This window comes from Heloderma suspectum, chromosome 5 (genome assembly GCF_057233095.1).
Source record: "Heloderma suspectum isolate Gila_16-S chromosome 5, 16-S_ref, whole genome shotgun sequence".
NCBI classification, from domain to species: domain Eukaryota; kingdom Metazoa; phylum Chordata; class Lepidosauria; order Squamata; family Helodermatidae; genus Heloderma; species Heloderma suspectum.
Window position 1 is genome coordinate 9,231,238 of NC_139462.1, and position 15,039 is coordinate 9,246,276.

General features: G+C 47.6%; 2 protein-coding genes across 2 annotated transcripts; both read left to right on the top strand.

Moving 5' to 3' along the window:
• Positions 1–1,490: 1,490 nt before the first annotated feature.
• Positions 1,491–4,625, top strand: LOC146343577 (neurophysin 1). The gene is made up of 3 exons (XM_084855324.1): positions 1,491–1,754; positions 2,749–2,953; positions 4,425–4,625. Exons 1-3 carry the CDS (start codon positions 1,635–1,637, stop codon positions 4,460–4,462), a joined length of 363 nt encoding a protein of 120 aa, XP_084711450.1. The 5' UTR covers positions 1,491–1,634; the 3' UTR covers positions 4,463–4,625.
• A 4,439-nt stretch (positions 4,626–9,064) lies between these two features.
• On the top strand, positions 9,065–12,922 carry MRPS26 (mitochondrial ribosomal protein S26). The gene is made up of 4 exons (XM_084855322.1): positions 9,065–9,325; positions 11,280–11,426; positions 11,855–11,978; positions 12,535–12,922. Exons 1-4 carry the CDS (start codon positions 9,096–9,098, stop codon positions 12,664–12,666), a joined length of 633 nt encoding a protein of 210 aa, XP_084711448.1. The 5' UTR covers positions 9,065–9,095; the 3' UTR covers positions 12,667–12,922.
• The last annotated feature ends 2,117 nt before the right edge of the window (positions 12,923–15,039 follow it).

Consider the following 15,039-nt stretch of genomic DNA (forward strand, 5'->3'; position numbering starts at 1 on the left):
AAGACAGGTCTCTTTAACAGTAAACAGATCTTCCCAATTACCCAGACCAGAACAGTTCCCCAGTTACAGACTCGAGACAAAAACAGACAGAAACAGAAAAAAGAATGTGAATGTGAGCCTCAAGAGCTCAATAGCCGCAAAAGTTAGTAGCGAAATCTGATATGCTGGCAACTCACCTCAGGACACCGGGAGGTTCAAAGGACCTCAAATAGGTGTGCTGAAGGGGCTTGCCTTCACAACAGAATTTCTCTACTTACGGGCTATCTCAGTGGAACCTCCAATTGTGAAAGAAAAATTATCTTTCCTTTATTTCCAAGCATTCACTTTTATTATTCAGCTGAACAAAAGACAGACAGACATGGATGGAAGAGAATCCATGGATTCGCTTAATAAAAAATTAGTTCTTGAAATATTTATACCTGAGTACAGACAAAGGCACATTTGGCAACAGTAGATTGGATACGAAATGCTGCATAAGGACAGAGAAAGTCATTCATTGGCTACTCATCAGATTCAAGCTTGTCTCACACAATCTGCAGAATCACGCTTACTTGCTCAGAACTTCTGGCTATGCGCAGTTTCACTTTTAGCTAATGGTGTTTCTTTCAGAAACCGCATATGCACAATAGGACATATTGCTAAGTGAAATGGATTATACCTCAAGAGCTAGGCTTAAGAAGATGTTAAGATCCATGCTACTTATTCTTGTGCACTATCTACTGGTCCACCATGCACACAGGTATAAATAATTATATGCATAACAGAAACATTTTGACTTAGCAGATAAACTGATAGTCGGGGATTTTATTTTATTGCAATACATTAAATAACACAATGTTTAGGCACCAGGGGTTGTCTTTGGAGAATACTGTGCCTGAAATTAATGTTTCAGAACCATTTGCATAAGTGTGCCCACATATCTTGATACTATCTGCATGAAATTGCAAAATGGGAGCAGAGACTGCCAAGGTAGTACAAGGCTTTATAGATTAAGCCCATGATGGGCACAATCCTATGCATGTTTAGACAGAAAAAAGTCCTACAACTCCCAGCATGCTGTCTCAGTGCTTCACAGGATTGCACCTTTAATTGTACCTGAAATAGAACGGCAAATCCTGCAGAATGGAAAAGTCCCGGGGTTTTGCCCTTTCAACAAATAGATGTCCTCCTAAATCACAGTAGGCACACTCCAGAGGTTTCAAATTGAGAGCTATAGTCTAGGCCAGAGTTTCATACAGGGGCATACTGCGTACCCTCCTCCATTTCGGATCTCCTGAAAGCCCAAAGAAAAGTATTCATACACTCCTCCCCAACCTCTGGTGACATACAAGACTTCTTCAATTAAGGAGGATTCTTGGCCTTTTATACATCTTCCACCCAGTTTGGGGAAAAATGAGAAAGAGAAAATTATCCATATTTTAGTGACCTCACGTCTGTGACCTTGGCTTATTACTTGAGACATTTGGCGTGAAAAGCAATGCCTTGTATTTTTTAAGAGAAATGAGTAACAAGGGTGATAGCATAGCTAAGCAGGCCTGTCCACCAGTATATATATCTGCGACCATCAAGGCAAAAACCTGAAGGACATTTCCATTAGTGCTCCACAAAAGAAGCAACTGGTGGTGGCTAGAACCATGTCTTACAATACGCTAGCCTTCTGCTTGCTTTGGCTGCTGGCTCTCTCTTCAGCTTGCTACATCCAGAACTGCCCCATTGGAGGGAAGCGATCCATCCTGGATATGGAAGTCAGAAAGGTAGGCCATGGGGGAATATAAGACATGGGAAGAAAAAATATTTGGGAGTCACAGAGGCAGGGATATTAGCCCATCTGTAGATAACAGAGAAAAGTAATCCTAGCTAGTGCAGAGCTAAAATGTTGCAATATTTGAAAATGTCTCCTTTTGGTTTAAATCAGGGATGGGGAACCTGTGACCCTCCAGATGTTGCTGGACTCCAACTCCCAGCAGCCCCAGCCAGCATGGCCTGGGATGATGGGAGTTGTACGCCAACAATATCTGGAAGGCCACCCATACTTTAAATGGATGCTGGCCTTGCTTTGTAATACTTTTCGGGTTAGAGCAAGAGCTATTTGTGTCTATTATAGCTAAAATTGAACATAGACCTGTAGCACCTTCACAATTAAGAAGTTTACTCAAAGCAAGAATGGGAGAAATTTGCTTTCAGGTATGCCTTTCAGATATGCCTTTGAGACCCGAAGATCTCAAGCTAAGAGACAAATGAAAAGACCCAGTATTTTACTATACTCCCATGAAACCTGAAAACATCTTCACAGCCCAGTCCTAAGTATGCTTATTCTAAAATAAGTCCCACTAGTTTCCATGGAGCTTATTCTCAGGTCAGTGTATATAGGATAACCAGGGAACTGGTTAAGGCTGGCTGAGAGATTTGAGCCAGAGGAGAGAAGAAGCATGCAATCTCAGGGCTTCAAATCTTACTCTGCGATCTGCTGTTTTTAAAACTGCTGCAAGATTTAAGCTGTTGTTGGTTCTGTTAGTTTTTAGGTTATATTTTGTTTTGGTTTTAGGTATTTATCTGATTTTGTACTGTGCTGGTTTTATGTAAGGTGCCATGTGCACTGTAAAAAAAAGGCAGGGTATAAATTCATAAAAAAAGACACCTGATAGTAGCAGTCAAAATCACTTGAGCTGTAAATATTATGAAACATCTGATTGTGTAAAAGCCAGTTCTGGATAAAAGTTCATTTCCCGCTTTTATATTTCCCTCCAGTGCATCTCCTGTGGGCCTAGAAACAGAGGCCATTGTTTTGGGCCCAACATCTGTTGTGGAGAAGAGCTGGGCTGCTACTTTGGCACAGCGGAAACGCTCAGATGCCAAGAAGAAAACTTCCTCCCGACCCCCTGTGAATCTGGAAGGAAACCCTGTGGCAATAACGGGGGAACCTGTGCTTCATCTGGCATCTGTTGCAACAATGGTGAGCACATCCATTACGGCCTGCCATAATTCAAACTCCCTCCCTAAAAAAGAAAAGCACATCTTTTATCAGCTGCCCATGGCATACATTGTTAAAGAATGCATACCTGCACATTTTGTATTTGTGTTTTCCATAATATAGATATTTTCCTTATACTCTTTAGAATGGGTGTGATTTGGTTCTGCCTGTTGGAGAGGGCTATAATTATAGAAAACAGGTGCTGTTACTATTGCTAATAAGCCTGTTGTTAATGCCAAAGGGCAGTATCCAATACTACCACTGCACTCCCACCAATTCCATTGTGCTTGCGAGACCCACAGGAACTAGTGCTTCCAACATTAATTCCAAAAACAAGCAGAAACCCCCATTTCTCAAATGGGTCAGGTCAACAGAGCTCCCTTCCTCCAGTTCCGCTGACCTGCCCCATCCCAAAAATGTGTGTTTTGCTCCTTTCTGATTGTTGTATGATCCGCTGGCTTCCTGTTGCACTAACAGTGGTTCTGTTAATGTGTGGGCCGCATTGGATACTGGCCATAGAAACTTTAGTAATGAGTGTGTGGAAAGCTGTGTTTCAAACTGGACTACAAAGCTCAGGATTTCTTCACGCAGGACAATTTCCTATGTGGATATCACTTCTGCCATTGTGTAGAAGTTCCAGTCAATACGTGGAAGATGAACATGTCCTAGTAGGCATGATCCCAATCCCATTCTGCATGTACATTTCTATGCACTTTCTTTCATTGCAGCATTGTGCAGATATTTAGACCTGAGTATATTTGTTACGTGGTGTGCAGTATTCCTGCAATGAAGTGATATTTTTGTATAAAATGTGGCTTGGTTGTGGACCAACCCTAAGCAAATCAAAATTTCTCTGCCAGATTCCCCCCTCCCTTCACCACTTATCTTATGCTGGGGAACATAACGTCCTCAGGGTGCAAGCCTATGCATGTTTAGACAGAAAAAAGGCCTACAACTCCCAGCATGCCCCCCTTTTTCTGTCTAAACATGCATAGGGTTACATCTTAAATGGCCAAGATTTGACAGGCATACTGTTTTCTCATTTCCAGTTTTTATGTGTGTCAATTCTTAATTTCCTCCCCTTTACAATTGTGACTATGCCTTTGGCGGCTCACAGAGATTGGAAGGCTCGTGATCATATCCCCTGGAATGCTGTGGATGTCATCTAGCTGACTATCTGTTAAACCGCCTTTGTGTGCCTTCTCCAAAAGTGTAGGCACAACTTCTCTCCTCCCAAGACATTAATATAATTGAGGCAGGTGCTCCTGCAATTTTGCCCCCACAGGCAGTTGCCTAGGATGCATCTAGGTTTGGGCTGGCCCAGTATCTAACTTATCTTCACTAGTTCTACACTTACCAAAGGTATAGTCACCTCCAGTAGCAAACATTCCCACATAGGATAAGGTGAGCATGCCCATGTTTGTTTCTCTGACATGTTTTCTTGCTTTTTCAGAGGGCTGTATGATAGACTCTCTGTGTGATCAAGAATGAGAAGATACAAGGAAGGAGAGTGATGCAAAAACACTTTTAGATTATGAACTTGTAGGCAACAATACCGCGCAATGGGATGCATCTTTGCATGTCAAATATGTATGCTGGAAGCCAACGGCTAACATGCTTGTGCAAAATAAAACTTGTACAACAACAATGAAACTATAATGTGTTCTCTTGGCTTTTCAGTAAAGTTATTCACAGGTCTATTGCTTATGTAACTGTTCATCCAGTTAACAAAATAGCAGAAGCATGGGAGGGAGACACATTTTATTTATTATTTGCGCTTTGGATCAAGAAGCCCCCAAGACTGCTATTAAAAAAAAAAACATCAACACTTAATGCATTTAAAGTACATTAAAATTCCCCACAAAATGTTAAAAACAGCAGCAAAATGAGAGATACTACCCTAATTTCTGTCAGCTCCCAAATGCCTGGTGGAATTAAAAGCCTTAAAATGTTTTCCAAAGGTTAACATAGATGTAGCCTAACATGTTTCATGGGGGAGTGTATTCCTCAAGACGGGGCCAGCATAGATATGAATTTTTGTCTCTTTGGGGGAGGTTTCTCCAGTGGAGGCTGGTGGCTCTGATGCCAGTGGGGCAGTAGATCTGCTCTGGGTTTCAGTCAGAACTCTAAAGTTGCTACCCGGTGCACCTTGGATACTTCCTTTAGAGTTCTGAGTGAAACCCGGAGCAGATTCACCGCCCCACTGAGATCTGAGCCACCAGCTTCCACTGGCTTCCTCTTGGCTCTAATGACGCTTCCTCCTGAGGGGGTTGAATTCTGATGGACTCTTGAGTGGGGGCATGTAGAATACAGAATCTGGAGTGAATCTTAGGATCCCTGTGGATCAGTTAGGGGTTCTATGAAGAAATTGCATATGTAGGGAAATTGTGCCTCCTTAAGTAGAATCGTATTAAGCTGCCTTATACCAAATCAGATCATTGGCTCAGTAGTCAACACTGACTGGCAGTGGTTCTCCAGGGCTTCAGCCATGAGTCTTTCCAGCCCTACCTCGAGATACCTGGGGAGTGAATGTGGGATCTTCTGCATGTAAAGCAGGTGTTCTACCACTCAGACCCTCCCCTTTTTGATTCTGGGTTGTGTCCTGTTTTTTTTTCAGGATTCTGACTATCATAGTACCTGAAAATAAAGGGGCATGGTGGTTGCCAGAAGTGAACTATTTCTTGGAGGGAGGGGTGTCTGCTCCCTCTACTCCAAGAATAGACCATGAACAGAGGCTATCAAAATCAGTCGATAGAAGTTTGCTAAAACTTTAAGGAGCTTTTTCTGCCATCTAATTCGAACCCTGTTTTTAAAAACTAGAATTATTCCTGTCATAACCAGTACTATTATATCAGAATTTATATTAATACCATTCATTTTTGTATGTGACAAAATATACAATGCAATCCTATGCATGTCTACTCCAAAATAAGACCTATTGTGTTCAGCAGGACCTGCTCAGAGGAAAGTCTGTGTAGGATTGCAGCCTTAATAGCTCTATTGCATGCCATAATAAATGTGTTAGTCTTTAAAGTGTCACAAGATTCTTTGTTGTCTTTATATCAGTACTAATTATCTCAATGGCATCATATAGTAAAACAGAAACTTAATTTAATAAAGCAGAGAACATTTCAATTAAAACACACTTTTTAACTACATGCACTAGACCATAAGATATAGTCAGCTATTGGGCAGTATAGACATGTGATAAATAAATAAAAGAACCTGGGCTATAAATAAAGCAGGGATTGTGGAGTGAGGAGGGCTTTAACGTTTTGCCCCCGCTACAATCCATATTGATTGCCCAACGCCTATTTGCAATGGAAGGTCCCCTTGGCCCAATGATGTAAATAACATCGCATTATTATTTTAAAAATATAATTATTTGGCCATTGGATTCACACTTCAGTGCACCCTCTGGTTAGAGAATGAGGCTTTGCGGTGATTGCCAAGTGTAGTAATAAAAGCCTCAGTAATTTCTAGGAGTCAGTTTGCGGGCTCCCCAAGAGTAAGAGGGCCTGGTTTACTTGCCTCCTCCTCCTGGCAGCTACTGCTTTGTCACTACAGTAAGAGCAACCAGATCCATTGTGAGAAGGGAGATTTCATTCTGTAGAGATCCAGTTCACGTCATGGTGGAAATTGTGGTGATGAGCAGACTGCATGACGCATTTCCATTTTCAAGTAACAACCCAGGAATTACTCACTGGTGGGTGGTTTTGTGATGTCCAAACCCAGAACTCTAGGGGTTAAACAACCCAGAGTTAACCCATTGCCTGTGGTTTGTTGTTGGGTTAACTCTGGCTTGTTTAGCCTAGGAACAACCCAGAGTTTCTGGGTTCAGATGTCACAGATCAACCCAGTAATGAGCCATTCCTGGGTCAATTGAAAACAGAAATGGCTTGTGCACCCCACTCATCCCCAGCAATTCCTGGGTTAAAGAACCCAGGAATTGCCAATGTGATGTTCAAACCAGGTCATTAAGTTCAGAAGAAACGGGGAGCATGACAGGCCTTTAACTAACACATACTCTAAATACACAATGTTTAGCAGCTGGCAACTGGAGAAGAGTTTCCAGCAGTGTACGACATTACTTTAAACATGCGTCTAGCAGCTATATATTTTTAAAAATATTTTTTACTGCAGAGTAGGCCCAGGATCATAACAACTTGTGGCAAGTTCTTGGTGGTATGGGGATACCAAGTCATCTTGTCTGCCTCCTGAGGAATCTCTATAACGACCAAGTAGCAATGGTAAGAACAGACCACGGAACAACGGACTGGTTTAAGATTGGGAAAGGAGTACGGCAAGGTTGTATCCTCTCACCCTACCTATGCAACCTGTATGCAGAACACATCATGCGACGTGCTGGGCTTGATGAAGCCAAGGCTGGAGTTAAAATCGCTGGAAGAAACATTAACAATCTCAGATATGCAGATGATACCACTTTGATGGCTGAAAGCGAGAAGGAGCTGAGGAACCTCATGACGAAGGTGAAAGAAGAAAGTGCAAAAGCTGGGTTGCAGTTAAACCTCAAAAAAGCCAAGATTATGGCAACCAGCTTGATTGAGAACTGGCAAATAGAGGGAGAAAACGTGGAGGCAGTGACAGACTGTGTCTTTCTAGGCGCAAAGATTACTGCAGACGCTGACTGCAGCCAGGAAATCAGAAGACGTTTACTTCTTGGTTGGAGAGCAATGACAAATCTTGATAAAATAGTGAAGAGCAGAGACATCACACTGACGACAAAGGTCCGCATAGTTAAAGCAATGGTGTTCCCCGTAGTAAGCTATGGCTGCGAGAGCTGGACCATAAGGAAGGCTGAGCGAAGGAAGATAGATGTTTTCGAACTGTGGTGCTGGAGGAAAATTCTGAGAGTGCCTTGGACTGCAAGAAGATCAAACCAGTCCATCCTCCAGGAAATAAAGCCAGACTGATCACTGGAGGGAAGGATATTAAAGGCAAAACTGCAGTACTTTGGCCACATCATGAGAAGACAGGACACCCTGGAGAAGATGCTGATGCTAGGGACAGGGGAGGCAAGAGGAAGAGGGGCCGACCGAGGGCAAGGTGGACGGATGATACTCTGCAGGTGACGGGCTCGGCCTCGGGGGATCCGGGGGCGGCGACGGCCGGCAGGGAGCTCTGGCGCGGGCTGGTCCGTGAGGTCACGAAGGGTCGGAAGCGACTGAGCGGATAAGCAACAAGGCCAGGAAGCCCAACGGAGACCCTACGAGGTCCCCTCCGCCCGCCCCCGCTGCCCAACCCGGATCAGGGCCCTGCACCTACTCCAGAGTAAACATGCGAAAAGACGCAGCTGCTAGACACGCACGTCAAGCGATGCCTGTTTTGGCCCGGGGTACAAGAAGCGCCTCAGAAGCGACGGTGCCCCGCGGCAAAGGGGGGGCGAGGCGCACTCGGGCGCCTCATCTCCCCCCCTCGGCGGGCGGGCAGGAGAGGAGCCGCCTCCCCCCACCCCACCCCACCCCACCCCACCCCACCCCACCCCACCCACCGCCCAGGCTGAGGCGGCCCCGCCCTTTCAGCCCGGCTGCCCTCACCGGGACGGGGCTGGCGGGGGAGGCCTCTAGAAGGCCACACGTCCCACGCGGCCCACCCTTTCTCCGCCTCTTAGCGGCCGCTGCGCGGGTCGGGGGAACTACACTTCCCGTCGCGCCCCAGTCTCACGCGCGGTAGCACGCCCGGCCTTTTCTGCGCCGCCTGCTGCGGGCACGGAAGGGTGACGACGTTCAAGCCGCCCCCTCAGGGCGGCAGCCGTCGTCGAGGCGCTCCGGGAGCCGAGGTAAGCCTACATTTCCCGTCATGCCCAACCCCGCTTCCGGTGCCCCCGCCCCTTTCCCCCATGCCAGCGCCGGGCGCGGTCGGCACCCTCCCACTTCCGGTGCCTAGGCCGCTTCCGCGGACGCCTGCGGTGGCCAGAGGCTGCCAGGAGCGGGGAGGACTTCATCTCCCATCATGCCCAGCCTCGCCCCCGGCACGCGACCCGCCTTTCCCCGTCCGGCCCTCCTCGCCATCGCGATACTCCCGGAGGGCGGGCGGGGACTACGTCTCCCGTCGTGCCGCAGCCCCACTTCCGGCGCCCCTGCGTCCCTCAGCCGCCGCCGGGATGCTGCGGGGGCCCCTCGGGCGGGCCGCGCTCTTCGTGGGCCGCGGCCGCCGGAGCCCGGGGCCGGGGCCGCTGCTGGCCGCCCCCGCGCGGGGCCGGAAGTCCCGCACGGACCCTCCCGCCAAGTCCAAGGCCGGCAGGATCAAAGTGCCGCCGCCCGTCGACCCGGCCGAGCTGCTGGTGGTGTGCGGCCGCTACGAGCAGTACCGGCGCGTCGTGCGCGCCCTCCGGTGAGGCGCCGCTGGGCGGGCGGGCGGGCGGCCGGGCGGGGCGGGGGCCCGGCTGGGGGCGCCCTTGGCCGGGCCCCGCCCCGCCCCGCCCCGCCCGTGCCTCGCGTCGCTCAGCGGCAGGCAGAAGTGCGGCGGGTGTGGCGCAGCGGCTGGCCGCTCAAGTGGCGCCGCCTGTCGGAGGGCCCGGCCCCGGGCGGCCGCTTGCGAGTCGCCGGAAGGGGGGCGCGCGGCACCCCCTAAGGAGACGCGCTGATGGATGTGGGGCAGGCACATTTGGGGAGGGCCGCGGCCATTCAAATCGAAACACTGAGCATTTCGCCGCGGTGGGCGGGTGACCGGTGTGCCTTGCTCAGCCCGCGGCCCAGCCCGGGTAGCGGCTGCGGGCAGCTTCAGGGCCCGGCAGCGCGCCCTTCCGTGGGCCCTTCGTCTGTGTACCGGCCTCGGGCGGGACAGGCTCAGAGCGGAGGACTGGCCTCTGGGAGCCCTTCAAGTGGAGGACTGCTCTCCGCAAAAGAGGACACCCTGCCACCCTGCCTTGATGAACTCCTGTGGCTGTAATAATGCCGATCCACCATGCAGGGTGGTTGTAAAGATTACAGCAAAGTACTGTATGGAAAGTGCCTTGGATGCGCCGAAAGGCTATATAAATGTGAGCTGTCACGGGGGGGGGGGGGGAATCCCAAGAGGAGTAAGGAATCGCAGCATAAAGAGCAGCAGATGTCTTGAGACATAAGCCCTGTGGGCTAGGATCGTGGCTTTTGACTTGCCTGGGGAGGAAGCCCCTGCGTACTGGCCATGTGGAATGCTTGTGTGTTGCAGAGTATTCTGAATTCCTCCCCCCACTCTACATCCGTATGTCCTATGTAGCTGCTAACTGAGGATAACGCTTCGTCTGTTGAAGTGAACTCTAGTTCCCCAGAACTTATGCCAGAATAAATTAGTTAGCCCTTAGGTGCTACAAGACTTTTTCATTGTTAGGGGGTCCTGGGTTTGTGTTCTTGGATCATGTCAGAAACGTGGAGGCTGCCCGGTCCTCCCACTTGAACCAAGAGTGCACTCACCATGCCCGTGTGCCAGCACACTGCAGGGGAAGATGGATGATGGTGGGCCAGCTACCTTCCAGAGAGTCCCAGGAGCATGGGAGAATTTGTGCCTATTGAGCTTCTACCTGTAACTCAGCAGTTGAAGGCACAGAGATGCTCAGAGGGAATTTATTGACAACCACTGAGGTGGGTCAGGAACATTACTTAGTTTTGTCACATATGTATCCCCCTATGTATCTCACACATCCACTTGTATGTGTGCGTCCCCCTTTTACCATCACAACCCTCTAAAGTATGTTCCACTGGGAAAGGGCTGACTGACCTAGTGAATTTCACCTAGTGAATTTCATGAACAAGCAGAGATTTGAACCCAGCTCTTTTGGTCCCGCACTCTAACCACTTTATCACTTTTGCTCTCCTAGGTGCGGGGTGGGGGAGAGATTTGGGGGAGGAGGATATGGGGAACCTAGAGCAGGGATGGACAGAAAGTAGAATTCCAGATGTCTTAGACTTCAACATTCAACATTCTTGACCATTGGCTATGCTGGCAGAGGCTTCTGGATGTTGGAGTCCGAAACATCTGGAGATCTACCTTCACCCTTTCTAACACCTAGAGTGTTAAAATGCTGCAGGCACATTGAGAGAAGGAAGTGTCTCCTGCTTGTAGAACAAATTGTGTGTGTCCCATTTTCTGTGTTCTGTGTGCAGTCAATGAATATTTTGGCAAAAGCCTACTGCAGTTGTGCACCTACTGCTATCGCTAGGTAATTCGCTAGTATTCTGGGCAGTGTCTTTGAACTTTGAATTCCTGTAGGTACCTGGGGACCAGGTCACTGTCTCTCTGCAGAGAAGATATTGCTAGCAAAGAGTGGTGCTGCGCCTTTAACATTCCCTTCTACGCTCTCTCCTAGAGCGGAGTTCAAAGAAGAGGTGCTGCAGCAATACTATGACGAGAAGTTCGGGGAGGTGTGGAAGCAGAGAAAGGAAGCTACTGCTGCAGAACATCAGCGGTTGATGGCATGGAATGATGCAGAAAACAAGCGTCTACAAGAACGGAGGTGAAAACAGGGAGTGTCTATCTCTTGCTCTCTACAGCAGGGGTGGGCAGCTTGAGAGGGCCTGGGAGCCAGTTTCTGACCCATGGAACCCACCAGGGGCTGCACACACAGCCCGCCACTGAAGTTGCACCCCTGTCCCACGTGCCTTGTCTCAGAGTGAAAATATCGCCTTTTTGCCACCGCAGTTTGGCAGTGGTGAATTGGGAGGGGAGTGGCAGGGGCCGCAAAGAAGGCTACGGGTGGGGGTCACCAGCGGCTGTGAGTTGCCTGCCCCTGGTCGAGAGACTGTGCAACTGTAAATATGCCAGTGATTTTTCCCATTCTTTCTGTTGGTTCCCCCCACCTCCCCAAAAGAACAAGTTGCATCATGCTATTTTTGTCATATTGAGAATAATGAGTGCTCTGTTCCTTTTGTGTTCCTACCCTAGGGAGGAGCGCCTCCGAAAAGAAGAAATAGCAAACAACAAACACCAGTTGCAAGTAGCCCAGTACCGGGCTACCCTTATGGAGGAATTCCTCAAGGAGAAGGAGAGAGAGGTGCTCCAGTTGCAGGTAAGGAAGCCTGTGTGCCTCAAAAAATCATCTGGACTTTGTCACCTCCTTCAGGGATAATATTTTGTTGTTCACACTGGTTAGATGTCGAATTGGGTGACTTAATGCTTTTAAGGAGAACAGCAAATAAAAGAATCATAGAATAGTAGGGTTGGAAGGGGCCTACAAGGCCATCGAGTCCAATCCCCTGATCAATGCAGGAATCCAAGTCAGAGCATCTCTGTGATGGCTGTCCAGCCTCTTCTTGAAAAGACGAGAGAGGATTCAGAGGAGAGCAGCTGGTGCTTAGATTACCTGACCCCTTTAGCTACGTTAACCTGTTTAGTTAACAGGTGACCTGTTTTCAAAGGTCACCAGGTGGTGGTGGTTAAAGCTGGTAGGAATGGGGGAGAACAGCTCATAGATTTCATTAAGGTTGCCCAATCTGTTCCCCAATACTTTGAGTGCTGGTGCAGCAAAGATTAAGGGTTTGAAATGCACAGAACTGAGCATGTTGGAGTGTCATTTTTAACACATGCCTTTGTATGATTCTTCGTTTCCTCATTTGTTGTTGCAGGAGGAAGCCAAGAGCTTCATCACACCTGAAAACTTGGATCAGCGGATCGAGGAGTGTCTAAACAATCCACGCAACTACAATTTTGCCATTGATAAGGAAGGAAGGATAGCCAAACGGAGTACCTTGTCTTAGGGACTCTTAACTGAGGGATTTGGGTTTCTGGGATAATCTCTGCCAGAGGGGTTAACTGTCCTTTCCATCTAGTCACCAGACTCACTTTGAGTGAATGAAGGAATTGAGTTTGCTCCATAGTGTCAATACGTCCGCCTTGAGATACTCACTTTGAATTGTGTGCATTTGGGGCTTTGTGCTTCCAGAACTTTGCAGATTCTTCTTGAAGAAGAGTTGCTGCCGTTTTGCGGGAATAAAAGAATGGGTTTTGCAGAAAGTTTTGGCTCACTATGTTTTGAGCATTTAATGCTCTGTTGTTCCTGCATTTAGAACTTTCATCCTGTAGTGTTAGAGAAACTCTTGAGAGCTGCATTCCAGTGGTGGGTGGGGCCAAATGCAAAAGGGGAGGGGCCAAAATACCAAAACTGCTTCATTTTTTTTATCTTAAAGCCAGTATCCCAGCCTTAGGAGAGGCATTTCAGCCTTTGTAGAATTGGGAAAAAAGTTTGCAAAAGCTGGAAAACCACCAAATGGTCAATGGTCAGAGCAAAGGGGGTGTGGTCAGGAAAAGGGGGCATAGCCATCTGAGGAACCCCAGAGGGCTGGATTTGGTCTATAGGCCTGAGGTTCCCCACCCCTGCTTTACAGTACAGGTGGGAAACCTATTTATTTACTGTTTTTATATAGCCGCTCCATAACACAAGCTATCTGGGCAACTCACAAAACAAATGCAGCATTAAAATACAACATCAAAAAATACAAACTATTAAAACTAAAATACAATTAAAACACAGATTTTAAGCTGAAAGGCTCAGACTATGAGAAATAGCATTGCTGCTAGAATGTTTTTCCAAAGGCTTCACCACAAAGAGCAGCAGATAGAGCAGTGTAGCATCCTTTTGGAAAGATGCTGTGCCACTCTGTCGTAGAGCTTCTGAGCTGCCTGTGGCAGCTGGAATGAACAGAAGGGCACTTACTTCAGTGGCAGGGTCTCAGTAAGGCTCCCCTTTCATAGCGGCGGCGGTGAGCTGTGGAAAGGGGAGCTCGGAGGAAGAGAAGGTGGGACAGGTGCAGTTGGTAAAGACATAGCTTGACCAGAAACACTGGGTCTTTGTCTAATGTGTACTTGTGTGGATGGCTGGTGTGTATGAGAGAGGGGCGGGAATGGATGGATGAATGGCGTGCGTGCTTGTGTGGATGAGCAGATGCAATGTACAGTGTGTGAAAAAATCTATGAATGCTTGTATAGATAGGAGTGATTTGCAGTGTGTTGTACGTGAGTGAGTGAGGGGGAGAGAAAATGGATGAAAGATGTGTGCTTTGATGTATGGATGACAAAGGGCAGAGAGAGAGAGAGAGAGAGAGATGCTTTAGCCTGCCCATTTTTGGCTTTTGCTCCAAATACTTTCCTGTGAAGGTTGCTGCTTCCCCTTTTGGCAATTAGGCCATGGAGAAGGCTGTAGGAAAGCTACAGTTAGGGATATTTAGGTGAGAAAAATGGTAAGGGGGCACGATCTAGGTTTAAAAATCCTGCATAGTGTGGAGTAAGTGGATACAAAGGTGTTTTTTTCCTTTCACTACCACCGTCTGGGGTCATCCAGTGAAGCTGAGTGATGGGAGATGCTAGGCAAACAAAAGGGATTACTACTCCACATACTGCATGGTTAACTTACAGAATCTGCTGCCACACGATTTGGGGACGGCCTCCCACTTGGGTGATTTTAAAAGGGAATTAGACAAATTCATGGAGGATGCAGCTGTCAGTGGTTACAGTCATTACGGCTACAAGCTATCGCCAGGTTCAGAGGCAGCATGCCTCTAAATTACCAGTTGCTGGGAAACAGCAGTGGGAGAGGCCTATTGTCTTCATGCCCTGCTTGGGCCTCCTATGTGTTATTGGTGTCGTATGTAACGTTGTAAGTTCAGATACATTATCTGATAAAAAAAAGCATATATATGAAATGCTTGTTTCTCAAGATGTTAGCATCTTGGCCAGCAAGTGTTCATCCTACTGCAAGTTTCTTGTACTTTATATCCATTTTAAAGAATTAATAAAATTGCCATACAAAGTTAACCTGAATTTTGCCCAGAAGCTGGAATCTGGACTGTAGTTTGGTGGGAGGGCTGGTGGATTACTAGCAAATTGTTTAAGGCAAAACCCACATGTGTATACATTTGCTCTCTCGCGCATGCACACACAGGATGAGAACATCACTAAAGGAGATGTCGTTGGCATCTTCAGGAAGGACTCGAAAAACTCCTGCCTGAAACTGTGGATGGCTTCTGCCAGACAGTGTTGACAATACAGGGCTAGATGGACCAAGGCATGACAATACTCGGCATTAGGCAGCTTCCTATTTTGATTTTTGGGATGTATTAGAAATAAAGTTTTTA

What these genes read in the sequence shown, in the direction of transcription:
- MRPS26 (XM_084855322.1), top strand. Translation starts at nt 9,096, where the DNA reads ATGCTGCGGGGGCCCCTCGGGCGGGCCGCGCTCTTCGTGGGCCGCGGC. An exon ending in CGCGTCGTGCGCGCCCTCCG is followed by an intron (nt 9,326 to 11,279) that starts GTGAGGCGCCGC and finishes GCTCTCTCCTAG; the next exon opens with AGCGGAGTTCAAAGAAGAGG. An exon ending in GAGAGGTGCTCCAGTTGCAG is followed by an intron (nt 11,979 to 12,534) that starts GTAAGGAAGCCT and finishes TTGTTGTTGCAG; the next exon opens with GAGGAAGCCAAGAGCTTCAT.
- LOC146343577 (XM_084855324.1), top strand. Translation starts at nt 1,635, where the DNA reads ATGTCTTACAATACGCTAGCCTTCTGCTTGCTTTGGCTGCTGGCTCTC. An exon ending in TGGATATGGAAGTCAGAAAG is followed by an intron (nt 1,755 to 2,748) that starts GTAGGCCATGGG and finishes ATTTCCCTCCAG; the next exon opens with TGCATCTCCTGTGGGCCTAG. An exon ending in TGGCATCTGTTGCAACAATG is followed by an intron (nt 2,954 to 4,424) that starts GTGAGCACATCC and finishes TTGCTTTTTCAG; the next exon opens with AGGGCTGTATGATAGACTCT.